Source organism: Prionailurus bengalensis, chromosome E4 (assembly GCF_016509475.1).
Source record: "Prionailurus bengalensis isolate Pbe53 chromosome E4, Fcat_Pben_1.1_paternal_pri, whole genome shotgun sequence".
NCBI lineage: Eukaryota > Metazoa > Chordata > Mammalia > Carnivora > Felidae > Prionailurus > Prionailurus bengalensis.
The window spans coordinates 68,036,529-68,050,734 of record NC_057360.1 but is presented as its reverse complement, the minus strand read 5'-3'; the positions used below and the strand labels follow the sequence as shown (position 1 = coordinate 68,050,734).

The 14,206-nt window shown below is 61.6% G+C and overlaps 1 protein-coding gene across 2 annotated transcripts; it reads left to right on the top strand.

The window, feature by feature from the left end:
* The first annotated feature begins 98 nt into the window (after window positions 1-98).
* On the top strand, window positions 99-5,159 carry EFNA4 (ephrin A4). 2 transcript variants are annotated; one of them, XM_043569046.1, is made up of 4 exons: window positions 99-1,260; window positions 3,301-3,596; window positions 3,901-3,969; window positions 4,439-5,159. In XM_043569046.1, the coding sequence occupies exons 1-4, from the start codon at window positions 815-817 to the stop codon at window positions 4,570-4,572; spliced, it is 945 nt and encodes a 314-aa protein (XP_043424981.1). In that variant the 5' UTR covers window positions 99-814; the 3' UTR covers window positions 4,573-5,159. The 2 variants fall into 2 exon arrangements, with proteins under 2 accessions (XP_043424981.1, XP_043424982.1); XM_043569047.1 differs by lacking the exon at window positions 4,439-5,159 and having other exon boundaries at window positions 3,804-3,919.
* Window positions 5,160-14,206: the final 9,047 nt, after the last annotated feature.

Genomic DNA, 14,206 nt, shown 5'->3' with positions numbered 1-14,206 from the left:
TCGGCTGTGGGAAGGCCGGGTCGCCCCTGCTGCGGTTCCAGGTCTGGCCGCCAGGAGGCGCTGCCACCTCGGACGAAGGCGGGCCGGGGAGGGCGAGAGTCCGAGGCCGGCTCGGCGCGTGTCCCCGGGATGCTCGCGGCTCGTTTCTGCCCGGCCTGGGAGGCCTGTGCGCACTGCAGTACCACGGGGAGTTGTAAAACCCCGTGCCACCCGCCAGTCGCCAAGTCCTCGCCCCCAGGTCTGCGCGGCCCCCACAGGCGGCTATCAACCAAGCGGCCAAGCCGTCCCCACCCCCTGACCAGTGGCTGGGAAAAGTGGATCTGGCTGGTGTTGTCAGAGCCCCGGAGCCGGGGCGGGGCGGGGCGGCGGCTCCCACGATCCCAAGGCCGTGCACCTGCCTCCTCCCCCCCCCCCCCACCACCCCGCGCCCCACCTGAGGGCTTGGGAACAAAGGTGCATTGTATAGGGCGCAATCGGCCTCATTATTTCGTTTTCGGGAATGGGGCCGCGCGGGCCCCCAGCCCAGAACGAAGGTGTGGGGCGGAAGGGGGCAAGCGCCAAGCCCGAGATGGGCACGAGCTCACCACTAAGGCCCTGTAAGGGGGGATGGGGGCGGGCGAAATCCCAGAAGGCGATCCGTCCCTTCCGACACTCGCGCTATCCCTGGACCGGCATTAAAAAATGGGCAACATTCTCAGGTAGAGGCGGACGGGCTTTGGAGACCCTCGCCGGCCTCTTGGGGCCAGAGGGCGCGTGCTCCTATTTCAGTCCCCCCAAATTGCAATAAGGCCTCCTACCCGGTACTAACTTAGTCATGAAAGGCGCGACCTCCCTAAAACGGACTCCCAGCAGCGGACCACGTCGCCCCTCCCGCCCCCTCGCGACGCGGCGCAGCCGGGGTCGGAGCGGGGTGAACCCGGCGTGCGCCTCGGCGCGCAGGGGGTTAACAGGAGTTGGCTCTGAGCGGAGAGGCGGGGGTGCGCCCCCATTGGTGGAAAGTTACCCGGGGGCGTGGCCCGCGAGTCTCCGCACCCCACCCCCAGCCCCGCACCGCCCCCCCCCCCCACCTCCACTTTGTACCTTTCTCGCCGCGGCAGCGAAGCGGGCCGGGACCGGCCGGACCAGACCAGAGCGGACCCCGGGGGCGATGCGGCTGCTGCCCCTGCTGCGGACTGTCCTCTGGGCCGCGCTCCTCAGCTCCCCGCTGCGAGGGGGCTCCGGCCTCCGCCACGCCGTCTACTGGAACTCCAGTAACCCCAGGTAGCCGGGCCGAACCCAGGCGGCGGCGGGCCGGGCCTGCGCGCTCCCGGGCCGGGCGCGCGCCCCACTCTCGCTCCGTGCGCGGCGCCGCCTGCGCCCGGCCGCGCGCCGGGGCTCCTTTGTTTGAGCCGGCGGGGGAGGGGGAGGGGAGGGGCGAGGCGCGCCCGGGGCTCCCCCCGCCCGCACGTGTTGGGGGGCGGGCGGAGGACCCCGGCTCCGCAGGCGGATGGTGGGACCTGGGAGAGCGGGGAGCTGGGGGGGCCTCGGCCTGCGCTCCGAGCCCCGCCCCCTCGCTTCTGGCCTGTCTCCGGCTGATTCCCCCGCCCTCCTGCCCGAGCCGGGGCGCGCGGTCTGGAGAGGGAGGGAGGGGGCTCTACTCTCGTGAAAGAGCGTGGTTGAAGCTCCTGCTTGCTGGGCCTCCCCTCCGGCGCTCGCCGTCTCCTGATCTCATTCGCTGTCTCTGCTTTCATCTCCGTCACTATCCGCCCTTCTAATTCTGTCCAGTCCCGGCCCAGCCCTTCCAGCTGAATCACCTTCGGGCGAGTCGGTTGACCTCCCCGACCTCAGTTATCTCGTCTGTAAAATGGGCTCATAACACCTGGTACCCTGGGAAATCGGGCTGGCTGGCTGAGGTCACGTGTGCAAACGAGGTGCAGGCTGTGCAGATAAAAATCATTATTTCTTTCTCCCAAGCCTTTGAACCTCGGTATTTTCGAGTGTTTTCATCTTCTTCCCCAGCACTCCGTGCCTCTCTCTGCTTTCTCCATCTGTTTGCCTTTCTGATACTTGAGACAATCTGTGACTGTGCATTTGCTCACTCACCGACAGGCGTTACACAGTGTGCCGTGTGCCAGGCGTGTGCTAGGATGCTGGCTGTAGGGAGATAAGACCTCAGCTCTGGCCTCTTCCAGCCCCAAGACCCCCGGGGAGGGCAGCCTCCCATAGGTCATTACAATAGGAGCCCCACGTGATAACAACTATTGTCCTCCAGTTCCGAATCCCCCTCTCTGTTCCAGACCAGTGCCTCTGAATCACTTGAAGAACTTGTTAGAAACTCAGGTTCCTAGCCCGGAACCCTGAGGTTTCTGGCTCATTCATTCAATCTACGAATACTTATTGAGTGTTTGGGCAGGACACTTTTCCAGGCACTAGGGATGATCTGGAACAAATCCAACCAGGGCTCGGCTCGTGTTCTAGTTGGTCTGAGCTGAGCCCAGGAATCTGCATTTCTAATTAGAGCTCCAGATGCAGGTGGTCCTTAGACCACCCATTGAGGGATAGCGAGAGGCCTTTCGGGAGTCAGGCTGGACTGTGTGTATGGCAGGGAAGGGGGAAGGGGGTGACAGCCCTTCCCGCCTGTCCTGGCTCCCACAGGCAGCTCCCAAGAGGTGACGGGAGTCCTGAGTAGGCCAAAGGTGGGTTAATATCTGGAAGGGCTTCTGCTCCACGCCCAACATTTCCTTGTCCTGGAAAAACAAAAAGGAGGTACCCCCATCCACTCCCTCTTTCTTTTTTGTCTGTGGCATCTTTCCGGTGTTGGACTGAGGTCTGCAAAGCAGTCTTTCTCTCTCTGTTGCTGTTGATGCGGATGCTGATCCGGGCCTCCCTCTCCGAGGCCATGACTGTGCTGCGTACCCCTCCCTCCGTGCCCAGCTGTGCAGCAGCCCCAGACCTGGCATTTGTCAAGTACAGGGTGCTGTGCCAGACGCTCTGTTGGGCACTGGGGCCACAGAGCTGGGCGGCAGCTCCAACCTGAAAACGTAGGGCGTGGTGAGTGGCCTTCTCGTGTGGGAGCCTCGTGCTAGTGGGCACTGCGGTCCCCTCACCTCTCAAGACCTGTAGTGGTTACGTCCCCCATTTCTCGACTGTCTCTCTAGAGTTGTCAGGCTGGGAAGCGCAGACCCTCCCGAGCCGCTCCCTCTCCAGTGGGTGGGGGAGAGGCTGGCGGGGGCCATGGGGAGGAGTCTCTCCGGGGCCCTTACGCCCCCCCGGGTGCCCTGTGCCCTGCCCCTTCAGCCCACACCTGCCTTATGCCTGCAGGCTGCTCGGAGGAGACGCGGTGGTGGAGCTGGTCCTCAACGACTACCTAGACATCTTCTGCCCGCATTATGATGGGCCAGGGCCCCCGGACGGCCCCGAGACGTTTGCTTTATACATGGTGGACCGGCAGGGCTATGAGGCCTGCCAGGCCCAGGGCCCAGGCGCCTTCAAGCGCTGGGAGTGCGCCCTCCCTTTCGCTCCCTTTGGTCCCGTTCGATTCTCAGAGAAGATTCAGCGCTTCACACCCTTCTCCCTTGGCTTCGAGTTCTTGCCTGGAGAAACCTACTACTACATCTGTGAGTGAGGAAGGCACACTGATGGTGTCTGGGGCCGGGGTTGGGGGGGGCGGCGGGTGGAGGTGCGCAGGCGGCCTGAGTCTAAGACTGAGTGGCGGGTCACGTAGGGTGAGTCTACCAAGAGGAGGAGCCGGGGAAGGGGACGTGATGGGGGCACAGGGAGTCTGGCACCAGGATGTGGCCCAAAGGTAAGGGCAGGCTTTCCAGGGACCTGGGAGAAGACGACCGGAAGGGTCTGAAGCAGGGTCTGAGGCGTGCGGACTGGCCTGTGCTAACGCCTTCCTCCCGATTTCCCACCACGCAGCGGTACCGGCCCCGGAGAGTTCTGGCCGCTGCTTGAAGCTCCAGGTGTCTGTCTGCTGCAAGGAGAGCAGTAAGTAGGTTGGGGCAGGGCGGGCAGCCCTTCTGGGCCCTTGGGAGTGAGGGGAGTAGTGGGGAGAGTCTGGGAACATCACACCCTGAGGGGCCCAGGTGGGGCCTTTTGCTCTGTGGGAGCTTTCACTGTACCCCTTTTTAAAAATTTTTAATGTCTATTTTTGAGAAAGTGTGAGTGGGGGAGGGGCAGAGGATCCGGAGCAGGCTCTGTGCTGACAGCCGCGAGCCTGCCGTGGGGCTCGAACTCACAAACAGTGAGATCGTGACCAGAGCCAGATCGGACACTCAACGGGCTGAGCCCTCCAGGCGCCCCCAACTGTACCCCTTTATGCCAGGCCAAGGGACGGCATCTCCAGGGCAATATCCTTCAAGCCCTGGGCTGAACTGGGACGAGAGGGAACAGCCTAGGGGGAGGGCAGGGAGGAGGCTGCTGGCAGGGAGAGCCCATCAGTGCCACCCCCCTGCAGAGTCGGAGTCGGCCCATCCCGTCGGAAGCCCTGGAGAGAGCGGCACCTCTGGGTGGCAAGGGGGAGGGGCTCCCAGCCCTCTCTGTCTCTTGCTGCTGCTGCTCCCAATTTTGCGTCTCCTGCGAATTCTCTGAGCCCAGCGGACCCCTCCTGCCACCCCAGGAGCGACAGCCCTCCCAAGACTCCCTGGAGGAGGGCCCCCAGCGTCAAGCCAGCCAGACCGATGGAAGAGTGATGGGGGCGGTCGGAGGGTCCGAGGTGACCTTCCAGGGGCTGGCCCCTTATCACAGGCTGAAGAGTTGCTGCAGGGAGCTGCACACCGCCCTGCCCCCCCCCGCGCCCCTCCCCCGCCCCCGGAGCCCAGGCAGGACAAACACAGGGTCTCCCTCCGCTGCTTTGATGTTCTTTGCCCATCCCCCCAGAAGGACTGGGATTTTGGTGGGATGGAATCCTTGAGCCTGTTGGGGGCCAAGACCGAAGACCCTGGGACAGGTGGATTGCCAGACCAGGGCAAAGAAGAGGCTGAGGCCTGTGCCCGGCACCCTGGGGGCCACTTCCCTGGGGCAACATCCCCCCCCCCGACCCTGGCGGGGGGTGCCACTCGCTTGTCTTCTGTGAAGACAGACTTGCCATGAGGCTGGACATCATGCCAGTTTGTATTTTTATAAGTGTCTGGACCAAACCCTCAATAAACCACCCCCCTTTTTGTTGCTCTGCCCCACCCACCGCCCTCCGGCTCCTTCCCTGGCTCCTTCCCTGGCTCCTTCCCCGACACCGGGGCTCCCTGCGGCCTCTGCTCTCAGCTTGGCTCTGCCTGACCTCAGTGCCAGCTGTGCCCTGGCCATCCGCTCCAGGCCGAGGGCACCCCTCTGGGCGATGTGGGGTGGGTGCCAGCAGCAGCTGTAGAGCCCGGCGCCCCCTCCCACCTCCCTAGCTGGCTTCCTGTGCGGGGAGGGGGCAGCTGCTCCTGACAGCCCACCTGCTCCAGGCACTGCCCAAGCCCCGGGAGCACCAAGCAGGGTGTCGGGGCAAAAGCAAGGGCTGCCAGAAAGACTGCACCCGAGTTTCAGAGCGCCTGGGTCCTGCGAGCTGGGCATCCTTCCCCCTCCCCAAGGGCAGTCTGGGCGGTACCAGGCCTAGAACTGCGAAGGTGGGGTCAGATCAAAGCCTCCTTCCCCAGCGGCTTCTTTGTTCTTCGCTTTTATAAGGAGGAGGGGGTGGGGCCGAGGAGGGAGGGCCCCCTCTGCTCTCAGCCCCACGCCATCTCTCCCACCCCTGGCAGGCCAGGCTATGATCCCCCCCACCCCCCCGCTCAAACCCGACCAGAGCCCTCTTTCTGGACGTGTCCCGGGTGCAGCCAGGGGAAGGGGCGCCCGGTCCCCCGCGGCCGTTCCGCGCCCGCCCCGGTGCCCCGCAGCCCCCGCTGGCACCGTGCCGGCCCGCGTGGCACCGAGCCAGCGATCGATAGGTGGATGGTGCGCCGATTAGCTCGCCCGGCTGCGGCAGCGAGAGGCGGCGTGGGAGCGCGCGGGGGGCGGGAGCGCGGGGGGGGGGGGCGAAGTCTGACCTCGCAAAGCCCCCCCCCCTCACACCCAGGTCGGACCCGGGTCCGCCTCGCTGATCGCCCTGCTCTGCCTACGGGGTGGGGGGCGGCACCGCGGGCTCCAGTCGGACCCCGTCCCCCCTTCGAGGTCCCTCGTAGATTCTCCGCCCCCCCCCCGCGCCGTCTGCCGGTGCCGGCGCACCCGTGTGTCCGCGCCCGCAGCCCAGACCGCGAGGGGCTGGGGGAGGACCCACGGCCCGGTCTTCTGGTCCCGGGTTCGAGCTGCGTCTCCACTGTCACGGGGGCGGGGGGGGGGGGTGTCCGTGCGTCGCCCTGGAAACCGAAGGCACCGCCGTCCCCCTCCTCCTCACCCCCGAGACGCCGTAGCGGGGCGAGCGGGGGCGACCGCTCAATAGCCCCTGCCCGCCCCTTGAGGACCGTGGGGGTCTCGCCCCGCTGCCAGCGGCCCCGACGGGGAGAAGGCGGGTGCGGGTGGCAGGTGGCCGCCCGGCTCCCCACGGGCGCCTGTGCGGACGCCTCGGCAGGCAGCCGGGCATTTGTGAGACGGCCCCTTCCCCACACCTGGCCCTGCGCGGACAGCCGGCCCGGCCCCGGGGCGTGCCCCCGACAGCAAGGGCCCGGTCGGCTCCGGCTCCCGGGGCGGAGACGGGCTGAAGGTGCGGGGCCGCCTTCCGGGTCTGGGCCCGACCCATGAGAAGGCCTCGAGGCGCGTTCCGGGGCGCGGCTCCAGGAGGCTGGGCAGGCCTGTGAGTTTTGGGGCGTCACCGATCTCCCCTGAACGCAGAGGCGCTAGACGGCCCCGGGTGGGGCCCTCGATTCGCTGGGCCCGCCCTGGTCGCTCCCGAGCAGTTGGGGGACTCTGGTCCTCTTTGCGTCACGAAGAATCGCCAGAGCCTGGGAGGGAAACTCTGCGACCCGGGGGCCTGCCCCACGCTTTCCGGGGGCGCAGAAGCGAAATCCCCAAGTTTTGGGCTGTGTGACCCCTCTCTTTTTTTCTTCTCTTTCAGTGATTCCTTCCTTCCTCTACTTGTTCATTCATTCACCAAATCGTGGGCTCCCAGCGCCCTTCTTCCGGCAGGCCACTGCAGCTGGGGGCGTCGGGGGATTCCCAGCGGTGACGCAGTAGGAGAGGGGCACCCTGGCTTCCAAGTAGCCAATTGAATCCTGGGGCCTGGGGCATGAGGTCATCAGCGGTGATGCCCATTGGTTCAGGCCTGGACGCGGGGAGGGGGTCCCCATAGCAACCGACGGTGCGTCCGACCGTAACCCCGGAGAGTGGTCTTTGCCGGAGCTCCAGAGGCAGCTTGGGTGGTGTTTGGGTTGGGGGCGGGGAGGCGGGGTGGAGCCCAGCCCCCCCCCCCCCCCCCAGGTCCCGCAGCCCTGGCCCAACCAAGCTGCTGTCGTTCTGGAGATCTTTTTCTCACTCAAAGTAATGGTCAGTGCCCCTCGCCCCGAGCAGGCAGATTGGGGGCTGGGGGAGTACGGGCGACGGCGTTGGGGTCGCGGGTGCAGAGCCGCCGCCGCTCGGAATGCTAATTCCGAGAACCTCCTGTTCTGCATCTCGTCTGCACCTCATTTGCATTCTCTTCATTTAAGGTCAAATTGAGCAGACAGCCCCACATCCCAGCCCTGTCGCGCGTCTGTATCCCGACTTTATCCCGCAGCAGCTCCGTAGTCTCTCTCTTTCTCCAGTTCCTCACCCCACCCCTCTCCCAGCCGGCGGTGTCCCCTCGGGTGCGAGGGGGCGCAGCCTAGCAAGAGCGGAAAGAGAAGTCCGCCTCTCCCCCTGGACGTCTGCTGACAGATGGGGAGGGCTGGTCCCTACCGCCTAGCGACTAAACTGACAAAGCAAATGGTGGGGGAGGTGCCCGGGGATGGGCGGGGGTCTCCGGGGCCAAGTCACCCACACGCCCAGCAGGGTGCTGGGACTAGGGCCGCCTGCTTGCAGCCAGGGGCGGGCCTGCCCACCTGTCTGGTGCCAGGACAGCTTCCTGCCTCCAATTAAACGCTAATGAGGTGTCATTAACCCTTAGCTTGCCTGCCAGCCCTCAGGTGGAGTTTAGATTCGTGGTCTCACCCCGAACCGAGGGGCGGAGAGGAGGCCCTTTGAGGAAGCCTGGAGGCAGTGGGGCCAGGGGGCAGGGGGAGGGCCAGAAGTCCGGGCCAGAGGCATGTGCAGCGGGCACTGCTTATGCTGTGTGCTGCTGGGGACTCCACACACAGCCGGCCCAGTGGCTGGGTGCGTTTCTTCCCCAGGCATCAACTCGGCAATGACTTGCGAATCCCCTTCCCTACTCTACTAACTAAACACCAGGCTGCACGCTGCGTGCTGGGGGTAGGCACTTGCACAAGACAAGATCCCTTCCCTGAAGGATTCTTCAGATTACTCCGGAAGACACATTGTCCAACAAATAATTATAATGCCAAGTGCAAATGCCACTACAGAGCCACGAATGAAGTGCTACGGGAAAGTGGGCTCTCAGAGAAGACTTGGGCTCTGAAGGGCAAAGTTTAAGCGGGGAGGGGATGTGGAGAACCCAGTGTGCCTGTGTGTGTGTGGGTGGGTCCGAGTGGGTCCGTGCTCAGCCTGTGCCCTCCTGGGGCTCATGTTTGCGTCTGTACGTAGGTGTGAGAGTGTGTAAGTGTGCTGTCTGGACCTCTCTGTGTCTGGAATCCCTGCTCCTGAACACACACTGTGGTTTTATTACAGATCAATGTTTGCTGCGAAGCTCTCGTGCAGATTAGCCCGGACCTGCCCAGCCCAGGGGAGGGGAAGCAGGGAACCGACGTTGGCTCTTTGGGAAGGGGTGGGCAGACACCGTCTTCACACTTGGGGGCCCAGACGCTTGGCTCCCCAGTTGGCGGCGGGCTGGCCAAGGGAGGCCAAGGGCTGGGGCCCCGGCTATGGTGGGGTGTGCCCAAGCTGTAGTGCCCTCTGTCCCCGGCTCCCCAGGGGAGACACAGAGGCTGCAACCACCACTCCCCATGAGACCTCAGGCCCCCTCCCCCAACCTGTTCTGTCTGTGGAGGAGAGGCCAGCTCAGACCTGCCTGCTGGCTCTCTCCTGCAGGGAGCGGATGTTTTCCAGGGGACTCCAGAGGGCTGGGAATGCTGGAGCCTACCAGGAGGCCTGCTACCCCACCCTGCCCCTCTGAGGTGCTCTGCAGCCTGGGTTCCCCCCGCCCACCCTGGGGCACCACTTCCCCAGCTCTTGCCCAGGCACAGCCATCCTCACCAGGGATGCCGCCGACCACCAGGCAGAAGGTGGGGGCTAGAGTTCGGACAATGAGGCCGGGGTCGTGGGGCAGGGGGCACTGTGATCCGCTCAGAAACCCCACCCCAACCCCCTCTGTCTCTTTGCAGCCACCTGCTAGAAAGGTAATTTTGGTGGCAGGAAAGAGAATAGAGTCTGGATCGAGGGAAGGTTTTAGGGGTTAAGAGGCTTTGTGGCCTGAGAAGGTCAAGGACCCCTCCTTCTATACTGCCAAGGATGGGGACTTTCTGTTTTTTGGCTGAAACCTCCCCTCCCCCGGATTCCATCTAATTGTTTCCTGCCCCCCCCCCCCCCCCCCCCGTCCACTCCCCAAGCCCTGGGCCAGCTCTGCCACTGTGACAGCTTTGAGAGAAGCTTGGAGAGCAGGAGAACAAACGGAAAAGGGAGTCTGGGGCTAGTCTCTCATGGGCAGACCTCAGGAGAGAATGCCTTAATACGAATGGTGATGAGTGATGAGGGGCACCCGGCTGCCTCTGTCAGTGGAGGTGGAGCCTGTGACTCTTGATCTCTGGGTTATGAGTTCGAGCCCCAGGTTGGATGTGCAGATTACTTAAAACATTTTAGGGGCACCTGGGTGGCTCAGTCGGTTGGGTGTCCAACTCTTGATTTTGGCTCAGGTCATGATCTCACAGTTCTCGACGTGGATCCCCACGTCGGGCTCTGTGCTGACAGCACGGAGACTGCGTGGGATTCTCTCTCTCCCTCTCTCCCTGCCCCTCCTCCACTTGCTGGCACGCGCATGCTCTCTAACAAATACATAAATAAATTTAAAAATATTGAAAATAAAATATTCTTAAAAATAAATGAATACAAATGACAGCCATGAGGACCCCACGAGTCAAGCACCTCATAGGGCTTCAACACTGTGCTGAGTGCTTCCCAGACGTGGGTCCTAATTCCCATGAGAACCAGCTCCTTGAGGAAGGGCATTATTCTGCCTGTGTTACAGATGAAGACGTGGTCCCAGAGAAGTTAGGTAACTAGAGTCGCCAATGAGCTGTAGAACTGGAATTCAAACCCAAGCCCATCCTGTTTGTTTGTTTTTTTAAAAGATTTGGTGGGGTGGGGGGTGCCTGGGTGGCTCAGTCAGTTGAGCATCCGACTTCGGCTCAGGTCATGACATCAGTTTGTGGGTTCGAGCCCCATGTCAGGCTCTCTGCCAACAGTGTGGATCCCACTTGGGATTCTCTGCCACCCTCACCCCTCCCCCGCGGCCTCTCTTTCTCTGTCTCAAAAATAAATAAACATTAAAAAAAAAAAACACAAAAAACAAAGGTGTTATTTTTAAGTGATCTCTTCCCCCAACATGGGACTTGAGCCTCAAACACTGAGATCAAGAGTCAGGCTGCACTGAGGGAGCCAGCAGACGCCCTGTTCACTGCTAGGCCACCGCACCTCAGCTTTTCTTGAGGCACACTGGGGATTCACCCACACCCTCGTGTACCACCCCAGAGACCCCCCCCCCCACCATGCAGCTTGCCGGGTTCATTACAGGGGCCCGGGGTGCGGCTAGAGTCGGAGGTCATTACACCCCAGCAGCCCTCCAAGCCCTGTACTCTCATGTCTCATGTCCCGGACCTCGCCGCAGCGCCCCCTGTTGCCGTGTCCCCTGCCCGCAGGCGTGCGTGGGGGCTCCGCGTCCGCGCAGGACATTGGGCACCGCGTAGCCAGGCGACACACATACTTGGAAAAGTCGGAAGGAAGGTACCTTCAGCGCCCTCCTCAGGGGCACCAGCTTTCCGTGTTAGGACCACGCCCGCAGCCCGCACTGGGCACACGCACGGGCCCTGGGCAAGGTGCGGAACCCGTGAATATTTCATGTCTGGAGCCGCCGGCTGCCTCCCCCGCGCACACGCGTGCCCAGTCCTCCCTCTCACAGGCTCCTTGTTTATTTGTTTAATGAATTATTTATCTATGCCCCCCCCCCTTGCCTGCTGGTCTCCCCCTCCCCCAGCCCCTAGCCTCCATGATTTATTGAACACAGCTCAGCTCTGTGGTTGCCACCCCGCGTCCTGGGAGCCGCCTTGGGCCACACACCACCTGAGTACTCCCTCTGCCCCCGACCTGTTCTGCTCCCGGCTTCCCTGGTCCCAGGAGCGGGGGCAGGAGTGAGGCACCGCATTCAGAGAGCTCCCCGGGGCCTGAATCCAGTGTCCCTGGAGAGAACACGGGGGCCATAGGTGTACCAGCAAGACTCAGGGGCCCAGGGAGATTCAGGCTGAGCCTGGAGGTGAGGAGAAGGGGGGCTGAGGCCCTAGGGGGAGGACCAGCCCCGTGGAGGGAACCCCAGCCCCAGAGAGGTCCCTGCCCTACAGCCAAGTGCCCGTCAGGGCCCAGGCCTTTGACACCAGTGTTTCAAACTATAGCTTGTGACCCTTTGGGGTGGCGAAATCAAGAATAAATTTGAGGGGTCTCAACCAGGCCTTTATTTTCTTTAAAAAAGATTTAAAATTAGAACAGGAGACAAATACCAGAGCGCATCCTCTGCAGTAAGGCTAAGTATTGTCTCATGAAACGTATTGTTCTGGTTACATGTGAATGTGTGTGCATGTGCTTGTGTGTGTGTGTGTGTGTGTGTGTGTGTGTGCTGTATTGTAAAATCTACATCTTACTGTGGGTCACCGTCAGGAAAGATCTGAGTCACAGATATAAATGGAGGCCTAGAACCCACAGAAAGAGGCCTAGGCTCAGATCCGGTGCCAGGCATGGGGACAGTGGCCCTGATCTTAGGCACAGAGGCCCAATCCCTAGAGAACCCAAGACCCTGTGACCAGAGGCCGACGGGCAGGTCTCTGCAGCACTGCTGGAGGTCAAATCCCATGTCAAGACTGCCACACAGTTGTGCAGTTTGTGCATGGCACAAAGGAGTCACCCAAGAGTCTAGTAAAGGGTGACATCACCTTTTGACATGAAACTCCCTCCCCAAGATGGAGAAGCACACGGGGCCCCCTCCCGTTTTTGCACAAAGACACTACTTGCAAAGAGATGTATCCTAAAGACTGGGCACCTGTCCTGAAGGACTGCGTCCCCACAGAGGGTGCTTATCTTTTTTTTTAATTTTTTTTTAACATTTATTTATTTTTTGGAGCTAGAGACAGACCACAAGTGGGGGAGGGGCAGAGAGAGAGAGGGAGACACAGAATCTGAAGCAGGCTCCAGGCTCTGAGCTGTCAGCACAGAGCCCGACGCGGGGCTTGAACTCACGAACCATGAGATCATGACCTGGACCGAAGTCGGATGCTTAACCGACCTAGCCACCCAGGTGCCCCTGAGGGTGCTTATTCTAAAACACACAAAGGGTGCCTGGGTGGCTCAGTCACCCAGGTGGCTCAGTTGAGCGTCCAACTCTCAGTTTCAGCTCAGGCCATGGTCTCACAATTCATGGGATCGAGCCCCACATCAGGCTCCACACTGACAAGCCTGCTTGGGATCTCTCTCTCCCTCTCTCTGCTCTTCTCCTGCTTGATGTCTCTCTCTCTCTCTCTCTTTCTCTCTCTCTCTCAGATAAATAAACTTAAAACACACACGCACACATTCACACACAAGCTCAAATCAGCCAGCAGTTCATCTGGATAGAGATCTGGATACAGCATCAGATCGCATGGACAGAGGCCTAGGCCCTATAGACGGTATCTGAGAACTTAAAAGCCTGATAGAGCTGCTTAAATTCTAGAGAAGGGGCTCCAGATTCTAACGAGAAGGAGCTCAGTCATTATTGGAGGATAGATGTGGGGGTACTAGTGTCTAAACAGGAATATTTGGGTCCTATGGAAAAGGGTCCAAGTCCGTAAGTGGGACCCGGATCCTACATAAAGCGATTTAAGGCTTCCAGAATGAAATCCAAACTCCTAGACCAAATCAGCAATCCCCCAGTCCATATGCATATGGCCCACCACTCTGCCCACTGTGGGCCCTACGGGGAACAGCCTCCCTTTGCGGATCTGGGAGTTGGGGGGGGGGGATCCCTGTGATCTGTGGCACCAGGAGCAGGCAGATTAGCATCCTTTGGGTGAAACAAATCTCCCTGGGGATGAAGAGTCTGGGGGGAGAGAGCTGTGTGCAAAGTCTCCCATTCCCACCCCAAGGGGCCTAATTTACTTCTGGCCCCTGAGAAAGGGAGGACATCTCCTGGGATGGAGGGGAGCTGAGACAGGGCAGGGCCTGCTCTTGCCTGGCACCAGCTGGGCATGGGGCCCATTCTGGGTGGCACTGCCCCCCCCCCAACTCAGCACCTGAGGCTGACTTGTGTCAGGATCCCTGTCCTGCCAAGGATAAGCAGATGAAGGGTGCTTGTGTGTCCTCGCTCAAGAAAGAAAGGAGGGGCTCCTGGGTGGCTCAGTCGGTTGAGCGTCCGACTTCGGCTCAGGTCATGATCTCACAGCTTGTGGGTTCCAGCCCTGGGTCGGGCTCTGTGCTGACAGCTCAGAGCCTGGAACCTGCTTCGGATTCTGTGTCTCCCTCTCTCTCTGCCCCATCCCCACTCATGCTCTGTCTCTCTCTCTCTCTCTCTCTCTCTCTCTCTCTCTCTCTCTCTCTCTGTCTCCGTGGGCCCAGGAGTTGGCCAGGGATCTCAGAGCCTCATCTGAGACCTGGTTCTCCTGGTCACTCTCAGTCCGCGGTTCTCTGAAAGAGAAGAGATGAGGGGTGGACACCCCCTCGGTCTGGATTCTAGACCCTTCCCTTCAACCCCTACTTCCTGGGGGAAGAAGGGAGAAGAGCACAGAGATCTGTGTGTGTGTCAGAGGGTGCATGTGGGTCTGGGTGTGAGTCACTGTGTGTTGCACACCACAGGGGGTGTTCCTCTGTCTCTGTGCATCTAAGTTCTCCGCCTCTGGGGGTCTGAATGTGTGTGCATAATGTCTGTGCTCACCTGTCACCACGAGGGCATGACCGCGGGGAGCACCAGAGCACGGGGTGCGCTGCCCTCTGC

Coding starts and splice junctions, on each gene's coding strand:
- EFNA4 (XM_043569046.1), top strand. CDS start 815: ATGAAAGGCGCGACCTCCCTAAAACGGACTCCCAGCAGCGGACCACGT. Junction 3,597..3,900: donor AGAAACCTACTACTACATCT/GTGAGTGAGGAA, acceptor CCCACCACGCAG/CGGTACCGGCCCCGGAGAGT. Junction 3,970..4,438: donor TGTCTGCTGCAAGGAGAGCA/GTAAGTAGGTTG, acceptor ACCCCCCTGCAG/AGTCGGAGTCGGCCCATCCC.